The 15,169-nt window shown below is 50.2% G+C and overlaps 1 protein-coding gene across 2 annotated transcripts; it reads left to right on the plus strand.

The window, feature by feature from the left end:
• The first annotated feature begins 3,220 nt into the window (after positions 1-3,220).
• LOC114214542 (E3 ubiquitin-protein ligase TRIM50) lies at positions 3,221-11,289 on the plus strand. Of its 2 annotated transcripts, none has more exons than XM_028110273.1 (6): positions 3,221-3,619; positions 6,782-6,877; positions 8,527-8,757; positions 8,847-8,869; positions 9,931-10,055; positions 10,700-11,289. In XM_028110273.1, the coding sequence occupies exons 1-6, from the start codon at positions 3,221-3,223 to the stop codon at positions 11,287-11,289; spliced, it is 1,464 nt and encodes a 487-aa protein (XP_027966074.1). The 2 variants fall into 2 exon arrangements, with proteins under 2 accessions (XP_027966074.1, XP_027966075.1); XM_028110274.1 differs by having other exon boundaries at positions 8,850-8,869.
• The last annotated feature ends 3,880 nt before the right edge of the window (positions 11,290-15,169 follow it).

Consider the following 15,169-nt stretch of genomic DNA (forward strand, 5'->3'; position numbering starts at 1 on the left):
TCACCTCGATTTTTTCTGTATCAGGCTTCACTATCTACACACCCAGGTGCTAAAGCTACTGTGTATCTACACAGTGGCCAGAGTGGTCTCTTAAAAATACCAGACAATATTTTCTTGGCTTAAAATCCTCCAGTAGCTCCCACTGCCCTTGAAATTGTTACTATTATTATTTTAAGTAGGCTCCATGCTGGGCCCCAACACTGGGCTCAAATTCACGACCCTGAGATCAAGACCTGAGCTGAGATCAAGGGTCCGATGCTTAACCCACTGAGCCGCCCAGGCGCTCCTGCCCTTTAAATTAAATCTAAACATTTACCCTCCTCTGCAGGGACCTCTCTGGCAACCCCTCTGACCTCCTCTCCTGGAGTTCCCTCTCACTGTGCTCCAGCTACTCAGGTCTCCTCTCTAGGGTAGCTCATACATACCGAACTCTTTCTAGTCTCGGAGACTTTGCATTTGCTGCCCATTGCTTGGTCTGCCCTCCTGTAGTCTCGGTAGCTGGCATTTTTTTTATCCTTCAGGCCTCAGCTCAACCATCCATCCTCAGAGACACTGCCCTGCCCTTTTCTAACGTGTCTCTCAAACAACCCGTTATCTCCTGCCCTTTTTGTTCACTACACAGTTTACTTCCTGCCTAGCATTTAATACTACGATGTTGTCTTATTTATGATCCTATCCCACTCCTACTACCGTTGTATTACAAATTCTGAAAGGACAGAAACCTCATTGGTCTTGTTCTCTGATGTCTCCCTAATGGTCAGGTTGGTGCTTGATACGTGGCAGGTGCTCAGTAAATATTTGTTAAATTAATAAATTATCTTTCTGCATAGCTGTGCCAGACCTTGGTCTTACTTGTCATGGAGTAGAGACTGCCCCCACTGGCAGACAGGAATGCTTAGGCCTATGGGGCCTGCAGGTCTAGAGCTCTTCCTTCCTTCCTTTCTTCCTTCTTTCCTTCCTTTTTATTCATCTAAACGTTTGTTTTTAGATTTTTTTATTCATTTAAGAGAGAGAGAGCGAGAGAGAGCGCATGAGCAGGGGGGAGGGGCACGTAGAGGAAGAAGCAGGCTCCCCACTGGGCCCGACATGGGGCTCAATCCCAAGACCCTGGGATCATGACCGGAGCTGAAGACAGACGCTTAACCAACTGAGCCACCCAGATACTCCTCTTTCTTTCTTTCCTTTTTTAAGATTGATTTATTGAGATGCCTGGCTGGCTCAATCGGTTAAATGTCTGCCTTCAGCTCAGGTCATGATTCCAGGGTCCAGAGATTGAGTCCTGCATCGGGCTCCTTGCTCAGCAGGGAGCCTGCTTCTCCCTCTGCCTCCCATTCCCCCTGCTTGTGCGTGCTCTCTCTCTCTCTGACAAATAAATACATGAAGTCTTTAAAAAAATAAAAATAAGATTGATTTATTTTTAGAGAGAGTGCGCATGCGAGTGTGGGGAGGGGCAGAGGGAGAGAATCCCCAAGCAGACTCCGTGCTGAGTGTGAGCCCAGGGCTTGATCCCAGGACCCATGAGATCATGATCTGACCCAAAACTGAGAGTCAGAGGCTTAACCGACTGAGCCACCTAGGCACCCTTAGCGCTCTTGTTTCATTTTCTTTCTTTCTTTTTTTTTTTTAAGATTTTATTTATTTGTCAGAGACAGAGACAGAGAATGTACAGACAGAGGGAGAAGCAGGCTCCATGTGGAACTTGATTCGAGAACTCTGGGATCATGACCTGAGCTGAAGGCAGACTCTTGAACCGACTGAGCCACCCAGGCGCCCCAGAGCTCTTGTTTCTTAACACTCCGAGAGACCCACTCCCACCTTTTTTCCAGTCAGTAATTTTTACCACACTCCCATGTTTTGCATGGTATATTAAGACTATAATATTTGTTGACTGTATAAAGAAATGTCATTGAACTTCTAAATCTCTGAGAGACTTTATACAAAATGTTCCTAATTCAATAATATTGAGTAAAGGAAGTGAGACACAAAACAGCACATACTAGGTAATTCTGTTTATTTGAAATTCAAAACCAGGCTATGTTAATCTACGATGGTAAGAATCAGGTTAGTAGCTATTCTTGTAAGGGGGTTCTTACTGGAGAGCACACAGAGTGCCTTCTGGGTGCTGGAAACATTGTTGTGAGTGAGTATACACATGTAATGTGTACATCAAGCATGTAGTTAAGATTTGTGCCCTTTATAGAACTCCTATCTCAAAACATTATATAAAAATACCTTCAAAAATAGATTCAGAAAGAATTGTGTTGAAGCATCAGTCCACTCCTGTTTGGGGTCTGTAAGGTGTGGCTGGGGACCCACTCAGTCTCCCCCACCTTCCCTAAAGCGCGGCCAAGGTGAGCACCTGCATGTTGGAATTATCAATGTTGCTGGCCAAAAGGAGGCTGCCTCCGTAGTCCCGTGATGTGGCCCAGTTTCCACCTGATTCTGGGCGACCTTGAGGACACAGGGGTGTTGCTGGGAAAGAGGAGGAGGAAAGGGGCAGAGACTAAGGGTGAAGCTCACGTTCAGCTGCAGTCCCCACACCTCTTAGTGCCACTGCCCATCCTGGAGAGAAGAAAAAACTGAGCAGATCTATTGGACATCTCTGCGGATTCTGAGAAAGCAGGTAGTTCATTGTGGGGGCTCTCCCTAGGTCTGCTGCCAACTTTTACCTTGGTGCCTCTTCTCTCTCAGTGCCAGTCAGCTTTCACAGGGTCTCAGGCTCTCCGGAATAGCAGTCTCTGCTTTAGAATGACCTGGGGGGTGTTTGTTATAAATGTAGATTTCTGGGGCTCACTGAAAATGTGTGAAGGGGTGACTCAGGAAATTGTGCTTCCAATAGTTGCTCACCAGTTTGAGAACTGATCTAGAACATGGGAAGGACCTTTGTTTGTTTTTGCTGTCCATTGCTGTGTCCATGCAGCTAGAGGGCACATTGCTGGTGTCGCTCCAAATGACCTTGCAGACAGCTCCTTTTGTGTTTACCTCCAAATCTGAGTGAAAAATGTAGAATTCTGCATTTCCAAGTGAGTTTTCCCCAATTAAGCCCTTTGTTTTTAAAGACAGAAAACGGACCCAAGGTCATAGGGGTTGGGATTGGAATCCAGGACTGGAGACCCTAAGGCACTCTGATTTCCAGTGGCACTTGCCAGGGGGTGGGGCCCCAGGGGGTGGAGGGAGCAGGTTTGAGTAAGCTGCCCTCTCTTCTAGCCGGGCACCGTGGATGGCGTGGCAGGTGAGCGTGCCTGAGCTGGAGGACCGCCTTCAGTGCCCCATCTGCCTGGAGGTCTTCAAGGAGCCCATGATGCTGCAGTGTGGCCACTCCTACTGCAAGGGCTGCCTGGTGTCCCTGTCCCGCCACCTGGACTCGGAGCTCCGCTGCCCAGTGTGCCGACAGGAGGTGGATAGCAGCAGCTCCCCGCCCAATGTCTCCCTGGCACGGGTGATTGAAGCCCTACAGTTCCCTGGGGGCCCAGAGCCCAAGGTCTGTGAGCACCACCGGAACCCGCTCAGCCTCTTCTGTGAGAGGGACCAGGAGCTCATCTGTGGCCTCTGTGGCCTGCTGGGCTCCCACCAGCATCACCGTGTCACGCCTGTCTCCACTGTCTACAGCCGCATGAAGGTGGGCAGTGAGGCTGTGGGGGGCAGGGTGCGGTTGCAGGGACACAGGGAGCCCAGCTCCTACCCTCTCTGGCCCCATTGCCTGGCAGAGAAGGGTCCCAGGCCAGGATGCCAGCTCCCTCCAGCCCTGTCCTGGAGCAGAACTCATAGAGCATGCATCCATCCATCGTGTTCTGAGCAGCTGTTCCAATTTCCATCCAGGTGCTGGGGACTACTGACCTGCATATTGGAGAGCCCTTGTCAAGTGGTAGCCCCTTCCCTTGCTCGGTTTTTCTTTGTAGCTCTCATTCATATTTTGAGCGCTCCGCGGACAATGCATGAGGGCAAGGACTTTGTTTTGTTTCCTCAGGTGTTTTCATGCCTAGAGCCATGCCTAACATGTAAGTAAAAACTCAAAGCGTATTTGCAGAAACAGTGGATTCCTGTCCTCGTGGACTTTTGCCTCAGATCTGGCAGGTCATCATTTAAGGTGAACGATGATGATGATACTCTCTTTGGTGAATATGTTGATCTAAGGTTTACGAGGGGGATGGAGTTATCATTGTACTTTACAAATGAGGAAACAGGCTCAGAGAAGGTAAGGGTCTTATCCAAGGTCATACAGCTTGTCAGTGGCAGAGCGAGGACTCAAACTGTGGCCAGTTTTCTTTCCATTGCCAAACAGATCAAAGAAGGGCAGGAAGGATTCTTGGAAGTGAATTGCTAGAGAGTACCTGGCATAGTGTTTGGGAGGGAGGGAGAGTAAAGGTAAGGAATGACAAAATACAGGTGATAGGGGTGGGAAAGAGAAAGAGCATCGAGATCTGAAGGCAAAGTTCCAGGGATTTCCTGGCTGAGTGCCCCGGGCAGCATTTCTTTGCTTCTTCAATCCTGGAAGACAAGTATGAAACGTGCACAGGGCCAGCCCAGCCATCCACCAGCCCCTCTTGCCCACAGACATTTACTCGGCACCTGACGTGTGCTTGGTGTTGTGCTAGAGTCTGTAGTACAATAGTGGGCAAGAGTTTTGCCACAGTCTGGGAGTCTGGCAGAGAGTCGCATGTGTTGAGTGCTACTGTCAGGGTTAAGTACAGGCAATGGGGAGACCACCTCAAATGTAGCTCCTGCGTGGTCTCAGGTGGTCAGGGAAGGTTTCCTGGAGGAAGCGGACTGCTGAACCAAGACCTGAACCACAAGGAGGACTTGGTAGGAAAAGAAGGGGAGGAAAGCATTTCCTGTATAAAGACAGCCCTGCAAAAGATCAGGAGGGAGGGATATTTAAGAAATTATAAGTTCTTATAATTGTGAGAGGGACCTAACTCTCACAGGGGAGAGTTAGGTAAGTGGAAGCCAGGTCATAGTACGGCTTGTGTGATACGTGAAGGGATTTGTATTTTATTCAGAGGACCATCCTGGTTGCGGGGGGGGGCACTGGAGAGTTTTAAGCAGAGTCCTGATGTGGTCCAAGCACTCTGTCGGAGGGTGGACTGGAGAGTGAGGCTGGGGGGTAAGAGACTGGGAGTAATTACATATGGGTGGTAATTGAAGCCGTAGGAGTGGAGAAGACCAACCAGGGGTGCCTGCAGCATGATAGGGAAGACACAGATGATGCCCCCAAGGAGCACCAGGGTTTAAGATTCAGGTAAATAGAGCACCCCAAAAGGGACAGAAAGAATCCACAGAGAGAGTAGGAACACTGGCTGAATATGGCCTCCTGGAAATCAGAACAGAGCTTTTTAATGAGAACAAGATCACTTATGTGAAATGCCTGCTGAGGATTGGAAAGAGTCTGTTAGATTTAGCAGTAAGGATTGATTATCTTGACAAGAGTAGTGTTAGTGGAGTGTGAGAGGAGGAAGCCAAATTGCAGTGCAATGAAATTGAGCCTGTGTTTTATTAGCCCAGGAGAGAAGGAAACACACAGGAGCTCTCTCATCATTTCTGGCTTGGAGCCTGGGACTGCTTGGGTCCTGGTTTTAGATGTGGGTGTTTGTGATCCCAAGACTCCTCTCTGTGATGCAACAAAATTGTGTTCCTTTATTAGGTCCCTTTCATGCATTCCTTTTTTCCTCCTATTGATTGAGATCTTGAGGTTATTTATTTATTTGCATGATTTTTTTTTTCTTCTCCCAGTGACCCAGTTTGATGGAGAAAGAGGGAAAGAACTAATCTCATCTCTCTCTGCCTCAAGAGAGTTTTACCACTAGAGTTCTGTTCTTGGGTTGCTATGAGATCTTCTGATGCCTCATTATCCAGAGCAAGACTCTGTGTCCATTTATCCCTACACTGACTTTATTCTTTATTCAGCTCCTTTCCTGAAAGGCTTTTGTAGCTGTTTTTTTTTTTTTTTAAGTTTATTTTTTTAGTAATGTCTGCACCCAGTGTGGGGTTGAACTCACAACCGAGAGATCAAGAGTCACATGCTCTTCCAACTGAGCCAGCCAGGTGCCCCTCTTGCTGCTGATTTCTGCTTGGGAACTATCTAAGCCAGAGACCGTGTATGCTCCATGGGCACAAACCAGCAGGGTTCCTTTTAAGTAGTGCAGCTGTTTGGGGGTCTAGGTGGTCCTGGTTGAACGCTTAAGACTGTCAGGTTTGGGGCCAGGAAAGCCCAGGAGAAGTGAGTTTACTTCAGCCTAGGGAGGTCCCAAATCCAGACTGGGCCGGAGTCTGCCGGGAAGGATTCTGGTCTTCATAGGGAGTGGGGAATCTCCAGGTATAAGCGGGGCAACCGTATGCACCATTGGCCTCCCTCGGGGCCATCCTTTTTGTGATATCTTGATCAAATGTCCACTGATTCTAGACCTGCTGGTGACCAGAGAGTTTACTTGGTGGGTACCCAATGGCCAGCATTCCATTCAGGGAGTGTTGGCTTCAGACTGGTCATCGCCCCTCTTGGATGTTGTGGTGGACAGTGTTTAGCGCCCGTCTCCATGTCCTGAAGAGGAATGACCTGGAGATCCTTTTCTGTCTGGGTAATTTGTGCCCTCAATGTGGAATATCTTTGAATAATCTTAACCTATTTTGGAGTCAAGAGTACCTGAGTAGCTCTTTCCCTGGTTCCACTGGGAGTGCTTGTGGCCATTGGGATGCTCCCTGGAAGGGTGAAGCCCAGGGCTGGTCCCAAGGAGCTGAAACGGTGAAGGAGTCGGCTACTCATGAGGCCATGGTACATTGTCTCCAGGAAGACCTAGCGGCTGTCATCTCTGACCTGAAGCAGGAGCAGAAGAAGGTGGATGAGCATATTGCCAAACTGGTGAACAACAGGACCCGGATTGTCGTGAGTGCCCTTTCCCTCTGTACCCTTACCCTGGGGCTGGCCACCTTCCCTTTCCTACAGAGCCCAGTTCTGATTTGTTCTTTACAGAAATCCATGCCTTCATACGAAGCCAGAATTCAAAGCATTCCAGGGCGGAGTGGGGGAGAAGGGCAAATCCCCTCAGGGGAATCAACTCAGTTGTTAGGACTCTGTCCAAGTTGGCTGTCTCTCTCTTGTCCTTGGGAATGAGATAACACAGAACCTAAGTCCTAGAGGTAAACAGCTCAAAGTGAGGGCATGACTCTCCTGCTCTCTACGTCTGTTTGACCTTGACAGTCTGGTGCCCGCCCAGTACCTGGGAGCAGAGGTGTGGAAAGGCTTGGTGGTTTTCTGCTTTTCCTGAGTGACAGGCACACTGGGGCTGGGAGGCGTTCTGAAAAAAAGATTCATGGCAGCTGTACTCTCAGTTTTGAAGGAGAAAAAACACGTTATTGATAGTATAAAAATCTAATAGAATCAGAAAGAAGAAAAGGGAAATCTGCGCATAGATGAGTGCAATGATAAGCAGTAAAGGAGAATAAGACAGTTACATCAGATCGGGTACTTACAACATCCAGCCTCATTAGTTGGGGAAGCTCCGTGGAGATGGCCAGGCTGGAGTCCCGATGGAGAGGCCTGGGCCAAGCATCCTCCCCTCAGGTGAGATTTCCAACTGACCGTCCCCATAAGGACTGTATTTATAGGGCAAATGAAGTTACACATGTGTTTGCCTCTGTGTAGTTTGGAGTGAGCTGCATTCCTCCATTATCATGTCTTTCCGTATTCAAGGAGCCTGTGCTGGGTGTGCTTGCCCCTCCTCCCAGATTCCATTCTGGGGGGCCAGCCCAGCCTGGAGCTAGAGTGGATGTAAGGCAAGATTTACAGCTCTTGACATCCAGGCCAGAAGGGCCAGTTCTGACCTGGAGGCCAGCTATTGTCCACTAATCAGGCTCCCAAGGTCACTCATGCAGCACGAGTTTCACAAACAACATTCTTCCACCTGTCTGTGTGTAAGTGCAGGTTGGGGGGTGGTCAGGTATGCAGGACAAATCCCAGAGAGCTCCATCCATACAGTCCAGGGAGGGTGTGGAGCCTGGGCGCTGCAGGCAGTTGTGAAACAGGAGCTGGAGGCCAGTGTCCCCTGAGAGTCCTCTCCGTTCACCTCCCCACCCTCAGAGGGAGACGGCATTACCCCTTCCCGGTGGAGGCTGAACTCAGGGTCACACATGGAATCCTGGCTGTCTAAAGTCTGCTCTCCCAGGGACTTGTAGACTTTTTTCAGTTGTGGAATCCTGTACTAAAGCTAAATCTGATATGCACATTTAATAGCAATATTGCCCACCACCACCTCCCAGTAGTGACAAAGCAATAGCAGAGCCACTGTGTTTGAAATGGGAGCTGGGGGCCAGTCTCTCCCCTGCCTCTGTTGCCCTCCCCATGGCCACATGTGGGATGCCCAGGCACAGTGTGAACACTGGGCAGGAGTCAGCCCTGCAACTGAACTACTAGAACCAGCTCCAGTTGGAGGCCCAGGAAGGCCTAAGCTGCCAGGGCCTAGGGACACCGACGTCAGCCATAGCCAGGCAGTTCTGGTCGAGGTTCCAGCTGTGACCAGCTCCTCTTTGTCCCAGAATGAATCTGATGTCTTCAGCTGGGTGATTCGTCGTGAGTTCCAGGAGCTGCACCACCTGGTGGATGAGGAGAAGGCCCGCTGCCTGGAGGGGTTGGAGGGTCATACCCGTGGCCTCGTGGCCTCCCTGGACATGCAGCTGGAGCAGGCCCAGGGCACTCAGGAGCGGCTGGTCCAGGCCGAGCGCGTGCTGGAGCAGTTCAGTAATGAGAGTCACCATGAGTTCATCCGGGTGAGTGGACGAGGGAGTGTCCCCCATGCCGAGGTCCCCCGGTCCCAAGAGCCTCCTTCATGCCTTAACCGTCCTGTCTTGTCTTCCAGAAGTATCACTCCATGGCCTCCAGGTAATAACCTTGGAGGGAGCTGTCAGCTTGGATCTGGTGGCTCCTCTCCACCACTTTCTGCCTTCAGCTGTACCAGTGTCTTGGCAGCAGCTGCCCACATCTGGCTCTGTACTGAGCCCAGGGAACACAGATGAAAGTCATGCCCCTGCCTTTAAGGGTCTCAAAGACTGGTGGGCGGCAGATGGTGAACTATGGTTATGTCACTGTGGGTACCTAAAACCATAGAAGTTCACTCGAGCTTCAGAAATAACAGAAGGTGACTGGGGTTGCAGGTGGGGGGAATGGGCGAAGATGATGCACAGGTGGACGAGCTTAGGGCAGAGGACAGGTGTTGACCAGGCAAGCAGAGTGGGGAATGGTCACGTGAAAAGGTGAAGTAGGGTGTAGGACTTGGGTATTTATTGTATGATGCAAGGCAGAATGGGCAATGAATGGGAGAGGTAAGAGCCAGAACGAGGGGCCATGAATCCTGAACCATAGCTTGTGGGAAGGGATTGAACCCATGTTCCAGTCCCAACAAATGAACAACCATGCAGTTCCTTGGCCTTCCTCAGACTCTGATTGTGAGAGTCTCCTTGTTTTTTCAAATTTTCTTTAGTCTTAAGGACAGTTGGGTTAGGAACATTGGTGTAAATGAATGGACAGTGAAGCTGATTGGGAACAGGCGTCCACTCCAGCTGTGGCTAGGGGCCAGGGTCGCCCAGTATAGGGCAGGGGTCCTCAAACGTTGATGTGCATCAGCACCCTCTGGAGGGCTCATTACGTCAGATCACTGGGCTCTAGTAATCACTTTCTGATTCAGCAGGTCTGGGGTGGGACCTGAGAAATTTGCATTTCTGGCAAGCTCCCAGGTGATGCTGCTGGTCTCGGGCCTGCCCTGATGTAGAGTATTTCCCCTTCTAGGAAGGGGGCAGGCACTCAGAGTGGGGTGGAGGGGAGGAAATGACAGGCATCTTCAGTACACAGTCTTCTGAGCTGCGACTGGCTTGTTGGACTTGTGTCAGGGTGAAGGGGTGGGTTTGGTGTGCAGCTCTGCCATCATGGTGAACCGTCACCCTCAGAGCAGAGCTCCAGCAGGCCCGGCCTTTGGAAGGTACCTTCAGCCCCATCTCCTTCAAGCCAGGCCTCCACCAGGCTGACATCAAGCTGACCGTGTGGAAGAGGCTCTTCCGAAAAGTTCTGCCAGGTAAGGCTCCAACCTGTTCTCTTTCCTGAGGGCTGCCCTGCAGGGTGGGCACAGAAGACTGGAAGGGTGTTTGCATGGGTTAGTGGTGAGAGCGCGGCTTTGGGGTTCAACCAGACACTCCGGGCTCAAGCTCAGCTCCAACTCTTACTGGCCAAAGACAAGTTGTGTAATTTTTTTTTTTTTATTTTTTAAAAAAGATTTTATTTATTTAAAGAGCGAGCGCTCGAGTTGGGGGAGGGGTGGAGAGAGAGTGAGAATCCCAAGCCGACTCCCCAGTAAGCACGGAGCCCAACCCAGGGCTTGATCTCACACCCTGAGATCATGACCTGAGCCGAAATCGAGAGTCGGGCAGTTGATGGACTGAGCCACTCAGGTGCCCCGAGTGCATGGCCTTTTCCTTAACCAGAATGCCTCCCTCATAGCTATCCATTTTTTCCCACACTTCAGGAATTGTTCATGCATTCAGCAAGCATCCTTAGGGTTGCCTCTTCTGGGCCTGGCCCCTTATTAGAAGGCCTCTCAGATACAGGGATGAGGCCATGGCAGTTCCTCAGGGGAGGAACTCAGGGCCTCCAATCAAACTCCTTTGTGGCAGGGTATGCTGCCTTCTGTGTAGCTTGAAACACTTCTTTGATCTTTCTTAGCCCCGGAGTCCCTCAAGCTAGACCCTGCCACTGCCCACCCCCTCCTGGAACTCTCCAAGGGCAACACGGTGGTGCAGTGCGGCCTTCTGGCCCAGCGGCGTGCCAGCCAACCTGAGCGCTTTGACTACAGTACTTGCGTCCTGGCCAGTCGGGGCTTCTCCTGGGGCCGTCACTACTGGGAGGTGGTGGTGGGCAACAAGAGCGACTGGCGCCTGGGGGTCATCAAGGGCACAGCCAGTCGCAAGGGCAAGCTGAGCAAGTCCCCAGAGAACGGCGTGTGGCTCATTGGCCTGAAGGAGGGCCGGGTGTATGAGGCCTTTGGCTGTCCTCGGGTGCCCCTGCCTGTGGCCGGCCACCCCCACCGCATCGGCGTCTACTTGCACTATGAGCACGGAGAGCTCACTTTCTTTGATGCTGACCGCCCCGATGACTTGCGGCTGCTCTACACATTCCAGGCTGACTTCCAGGGCAAGCTCTACCCCATCCTGGACACATGCTGGCACGAAAGGGGCAGCAATGCACTGCCTATGGTGTTGCCCCCGCCCAGTGGGCCTGCCCACCTCACCCCCCCACAGCCCACCAAGCTGTAGGGTTGCTGGTGGGTCTGCTGGGTTCAGCGAGCAGAGATGAGGTTCTTTACTGTTTGGGAAGGTCTTTGTGCCTGTGTGTTCCTGGAAACACCTAATGATAAGAGAAGGACTCTAATCCCTTCCCTGTCAGCCAGGGGCATATTTATTAACCTTTTTGCCAGGTTATTCACCTGCTTATTAACCAACAGAACCAGGCCTTGGTGTCCATGGGTTAAGATAGGCTTCACTTGATCCCTCCTAACCATGCTTTCTGTTTACTCTTTTAACAGAAGGTGGAAACATTCCCACACATAGTTTCTCTTTGTCATCGTGAACTTAAGGATAATAAATGTGACATTATCTTTAAATTATTTGCAAACGTTAACTGCTGTGCATACATACTGTTTTATGCTCAGGTCTTTAAAAGCAGCTCCAACCTCTGGTCAGCCAGAAGTCCCCTCTACTCTGGGCTCGCTGGTCTGTTGGTAGAGTCACATCAGTCATTCTGTTACTGCTGTCTTCAAAGACCATTCTCGATCTCCCTCTCCATTAGTTGATATGGAAATAACACTTCTTCAGAGCAGAAGCAAGTAGGGTCCAGATGGACGTGGCCTGTCCCTGAAAGCTGCTGGGCACGTGGGAGCAGGCCCAGAGCCTCCATCTGTTCATGGCAAGTCTGCCCCTGGCCACAGCTGATGGTGTCCATCCAGACCAAAGCTGGGACAGCTGAATTCTCTCCCAAGAGTTTGAAAGTTGGAAGAGAGAATGGTTGGGGCTGAGTCATCTGAGACCTAGTGCTTTAGAGAGAAGCTTCTCAGCCTTGTGCCACTGAGCTCTGTGGAGTTGCCTGAGCTACTTCCCTGGGGAACCACTCTGTCCTGGTGCCCTGGCGCTTACCCACATTGGCCACACAGGCAGAGGCTTGACCTGCAGCCTAAGTGATCCTCCAGGAACCCGAGAGGATGGGAGGTTTGTGAGGCATGGGAGGTTTGTGAGGCATTGGTCTTATCCCATGGGAGACTGTCAGGAGAGGTCGCCTCCCAGGATCTGGTAAGTGTGAAACTTCCTGCACCGCCTCCCGCTGAGCAGAGCTGTAGACTGTAAAATAGCTTAACTGCATCTAGAACTGGCTTCTCAGCAATGGGAAATCCCCCAACCCTCGTTGTAGTCCTCCTCCTGTTGTGTGCAACAAGGACCATGTGGAGCTGGCACCTTCGGCTAATCTTCTGCCTGTGTAAGTAATAAGCTGTCTGAATCAAAAGGTGCTTGTATCTTTCCTGGCTGAATCTGTTGGGCCTTGGTCTTGGTTGCTGTGTGTTTGACACCTTGCAGACCTGGTTTTTGGTTATGCAGCTCTTCAGTACCATGACTTGGCTGAAGATTGTGGCCCTCTGTATCCACTCTGCCTCTCTCCTCCCTTCTCCACCCTGTTCTCTGTCCTGGGAGACTGGCCCCAGTGGAATGCAAAACCCTCTGGCTTCCTGTTGGGTTTAGCAGATGGGAGGGACTGGCAGGAGATCCAAGGGCAGGAAAGGGAGTTCAAGGTACTTATTTTTCTCGTTTCCTGCCTGCTGGGCTGTGGGTTGGCAGCTTTCCTCATCTGAAGATCCTTGGCAGGTGGCCCCTTCCTCTGTTGCTCTCCCTTGTTCCTTCAGGCCTGGCAGTGAGCAGTGCTGTCACCAGCCCCGAGGACTGCACCACCTCTAGTTTCCCTTAACTCTGACCATCCTTTCGTAAACATGCCCTTCTTTAAGTTCACCTCAACTACCATTGTGTGCTCATCTCTGCACCCGCCAGCTGCTGACACACAGTGGCATACCTCTGCACTCACTTAGTAAATCCCCTCGTTTGGCTGGCGAGAGTTAATGTTTGTGCTTGTAACCAAAATATCAATTCAATATGGAGAAGGCAAATGAAAGAGCAGTTCATTCATTATGTGGAGTTGGCATTTAAGCTGAAAGAAGTGGAATACAGGCAGAGGAGAGGAGTTTTGGGGGGTCCAGTCCACGGAGGGATGCTGCAGCTGGAGCTGGACCTGCAGAGGGGGTGGAGGCTAGACCATGGAGGACCATCGATACTATTTTAGTGTATAGTAACTTTGTTCTGTAGTAATGACAGCGTGGGGGTGGGAGAGTCTGCCCAGGGAGAAAATACTAGCCGACAGAAAGGAGGTCAGGATGGAACAGCAGAACTTAAGCAGTTTAGACAAGGTTGCCAAAGAACCGTAGAAATGATCAGAGAACTGGGAGGGAGTGCCAGCAGCAAAGATCGTGGAAGCCAAAGCTTTCCAACAGAGAAGGTGTGCCCCGCAGGGCGGTGAAAACCCAGCCTCAGCAGGAAAGGCCTGAGGAATATTAGGAGATTCTTGGTGGCCTTGGAGGAAGCCGAGTCTGTGGACTAGCCTGGAAGACAGACTGCAGGGGGTTACATAGTACGTGAGGAAGAAGTAAAGGCAATCACTGCTGATTCTTGTTTTAAGCAGCTGGATGGGGAAGGGAAGAAAACTGGGTCATGAGTTTGAGAGAGGTGAGATTAAGAGAAGGCATTTTTAGGATAGAGGAGACTACAACTGGTCCTACAGAAATACATAAGCCACATATGTAGGTTGAAGTTTTCTAGGGGTCACGTATTAGACATTATAAGGCACAGGTCACCTAGCGTCCACACCTTGGCTCCTAATAGCCATTCTCCAATGAAGAGGAATCAGGGCTCCTTGGAGAAATAGATGGTTCTAGGACTGGGGCAGGAAATACCCTGAGCCATAAGCCGCTTGGAGTGCCAGGAAGCGCTCACAAACAAAGGTGTGAAAAACCCCTACAATAATAGAGGCCTTTCAAAGGGACATGGGAGGGTGCCTGGGTGGCTCAGTTGGTTAAGCGACTGCCTTCGGCTCAGGTCATGATCCTGGAGTCCTGGGATCGAGTCCCGCATCGGGCTCCCTGCTCGGCAGGGAGTCTGCTTCTCCCTCTGACCCTCCCCCCTCTCATGTACTCTCTCTCTCCCTCATTCTCACTCTCTCAAAATAAATAATTAAATCTTTAAAAAAAATCTTAAAAGGGACATGGGAGCCCATTGAAAGCACTCCCAGTGGCCAAAATGGGAAAAATTTGAGTGACAAAACAGTACAGGTTTCCCCACTATCAGAAAGTAGAGTGAGTGTTCCTGTGAAATCTGTCATTAGCTGAAGTGGAGTAATGAGAATCAGCAATTACCATTACTTTATATGGAAACATTTTTTAGTGTTACCAGACCCCCCAAATTAACTGCTTTTAAGCTTTTCTTATCTTAGGATACACCTTGCAAATGAATCCACACAGTCAATTGAGATAAAGCACAGTGCAGAGCTACGGAGGCTTGATGGTGAGATGCTGCGTTTGTAGATCTTGGGGAAGGAGCTTGGCAGCGTCACTCTCACTGGGGTGTGTGCTGCCTCTACAAGGGCTTGCTGCAAAACAATACTATTTTTACTTTTCCCCTTTTTTCATAAAAGTGAAAATCCTCTTAGGATTTCTTTCAGTTAACAAAAACAGGTACTACTCTAGGTCTTTCATAAAAGTGAAGTGGTGTAATGCAAACTTTGAAAAAGCGGGGATGGGGTGCCTGGGTGCTCAGTCGAGCATCCAACTCTTGATCTCAGCTCAGGTCTTGATCTCAGGGTGGTGAGATCAAACCCCACATAGGCTCCACACTGGGTGTCGAGCATACTTTAAGAACAAAACAAAACAAAAAAAACAACAAAAAAACAGGATACCTGTACTGGATTACAACTCAAAGTATATAAAGTAAATATCCATGAGTCCATACTGATAAACGATTGGCTAATTAAATAAATCTGGGAGAAGAGAGCATTCTGCAGAAGAATTCCAAATAATTTATGTAGCTACTTTCCCCTCAAAGAGGT

Source organism: Eumetopias jubatus, unplaced genomic scaffold (genome assembly GCF_037043125.1).
Source record: "Eumetopias jubatus isolate StellerSeaLion01/CBP00866 unplaced genomic scaffold, mEumJub1_p1.0 scaffold_12, whole genome shotgun sequence".
NCBI lineage: Eukaryota > Metazoa > Chordata > Mammalia > Carnivora > Otariidae > Eumetopias > Eumetopias jubatus.

Coding starts and splice junctions, on each gene's coding strand:
- LOC114214542 (XM_028110273.1), top strand. CDS start 3,221: ATGGCGTGGCAGGTGAGCGTGCCTGAGCTGGAGGACCGCCTTCAGTGC. Junction 8,758..8,846: donor GTCACCATGAGTTCATCCGG/GTGAGTGGACGA, acceptor CTTGTCTTCCAG/AAGTATCACTCCATGGCCTC. Junction 8,870..9,930: donor TATCACTCCATGGCCTCCAG/GTAATAACCTTG, acceptor CGTCACCCTCAG/AGCAGAGCTCCAGCAGGCCC.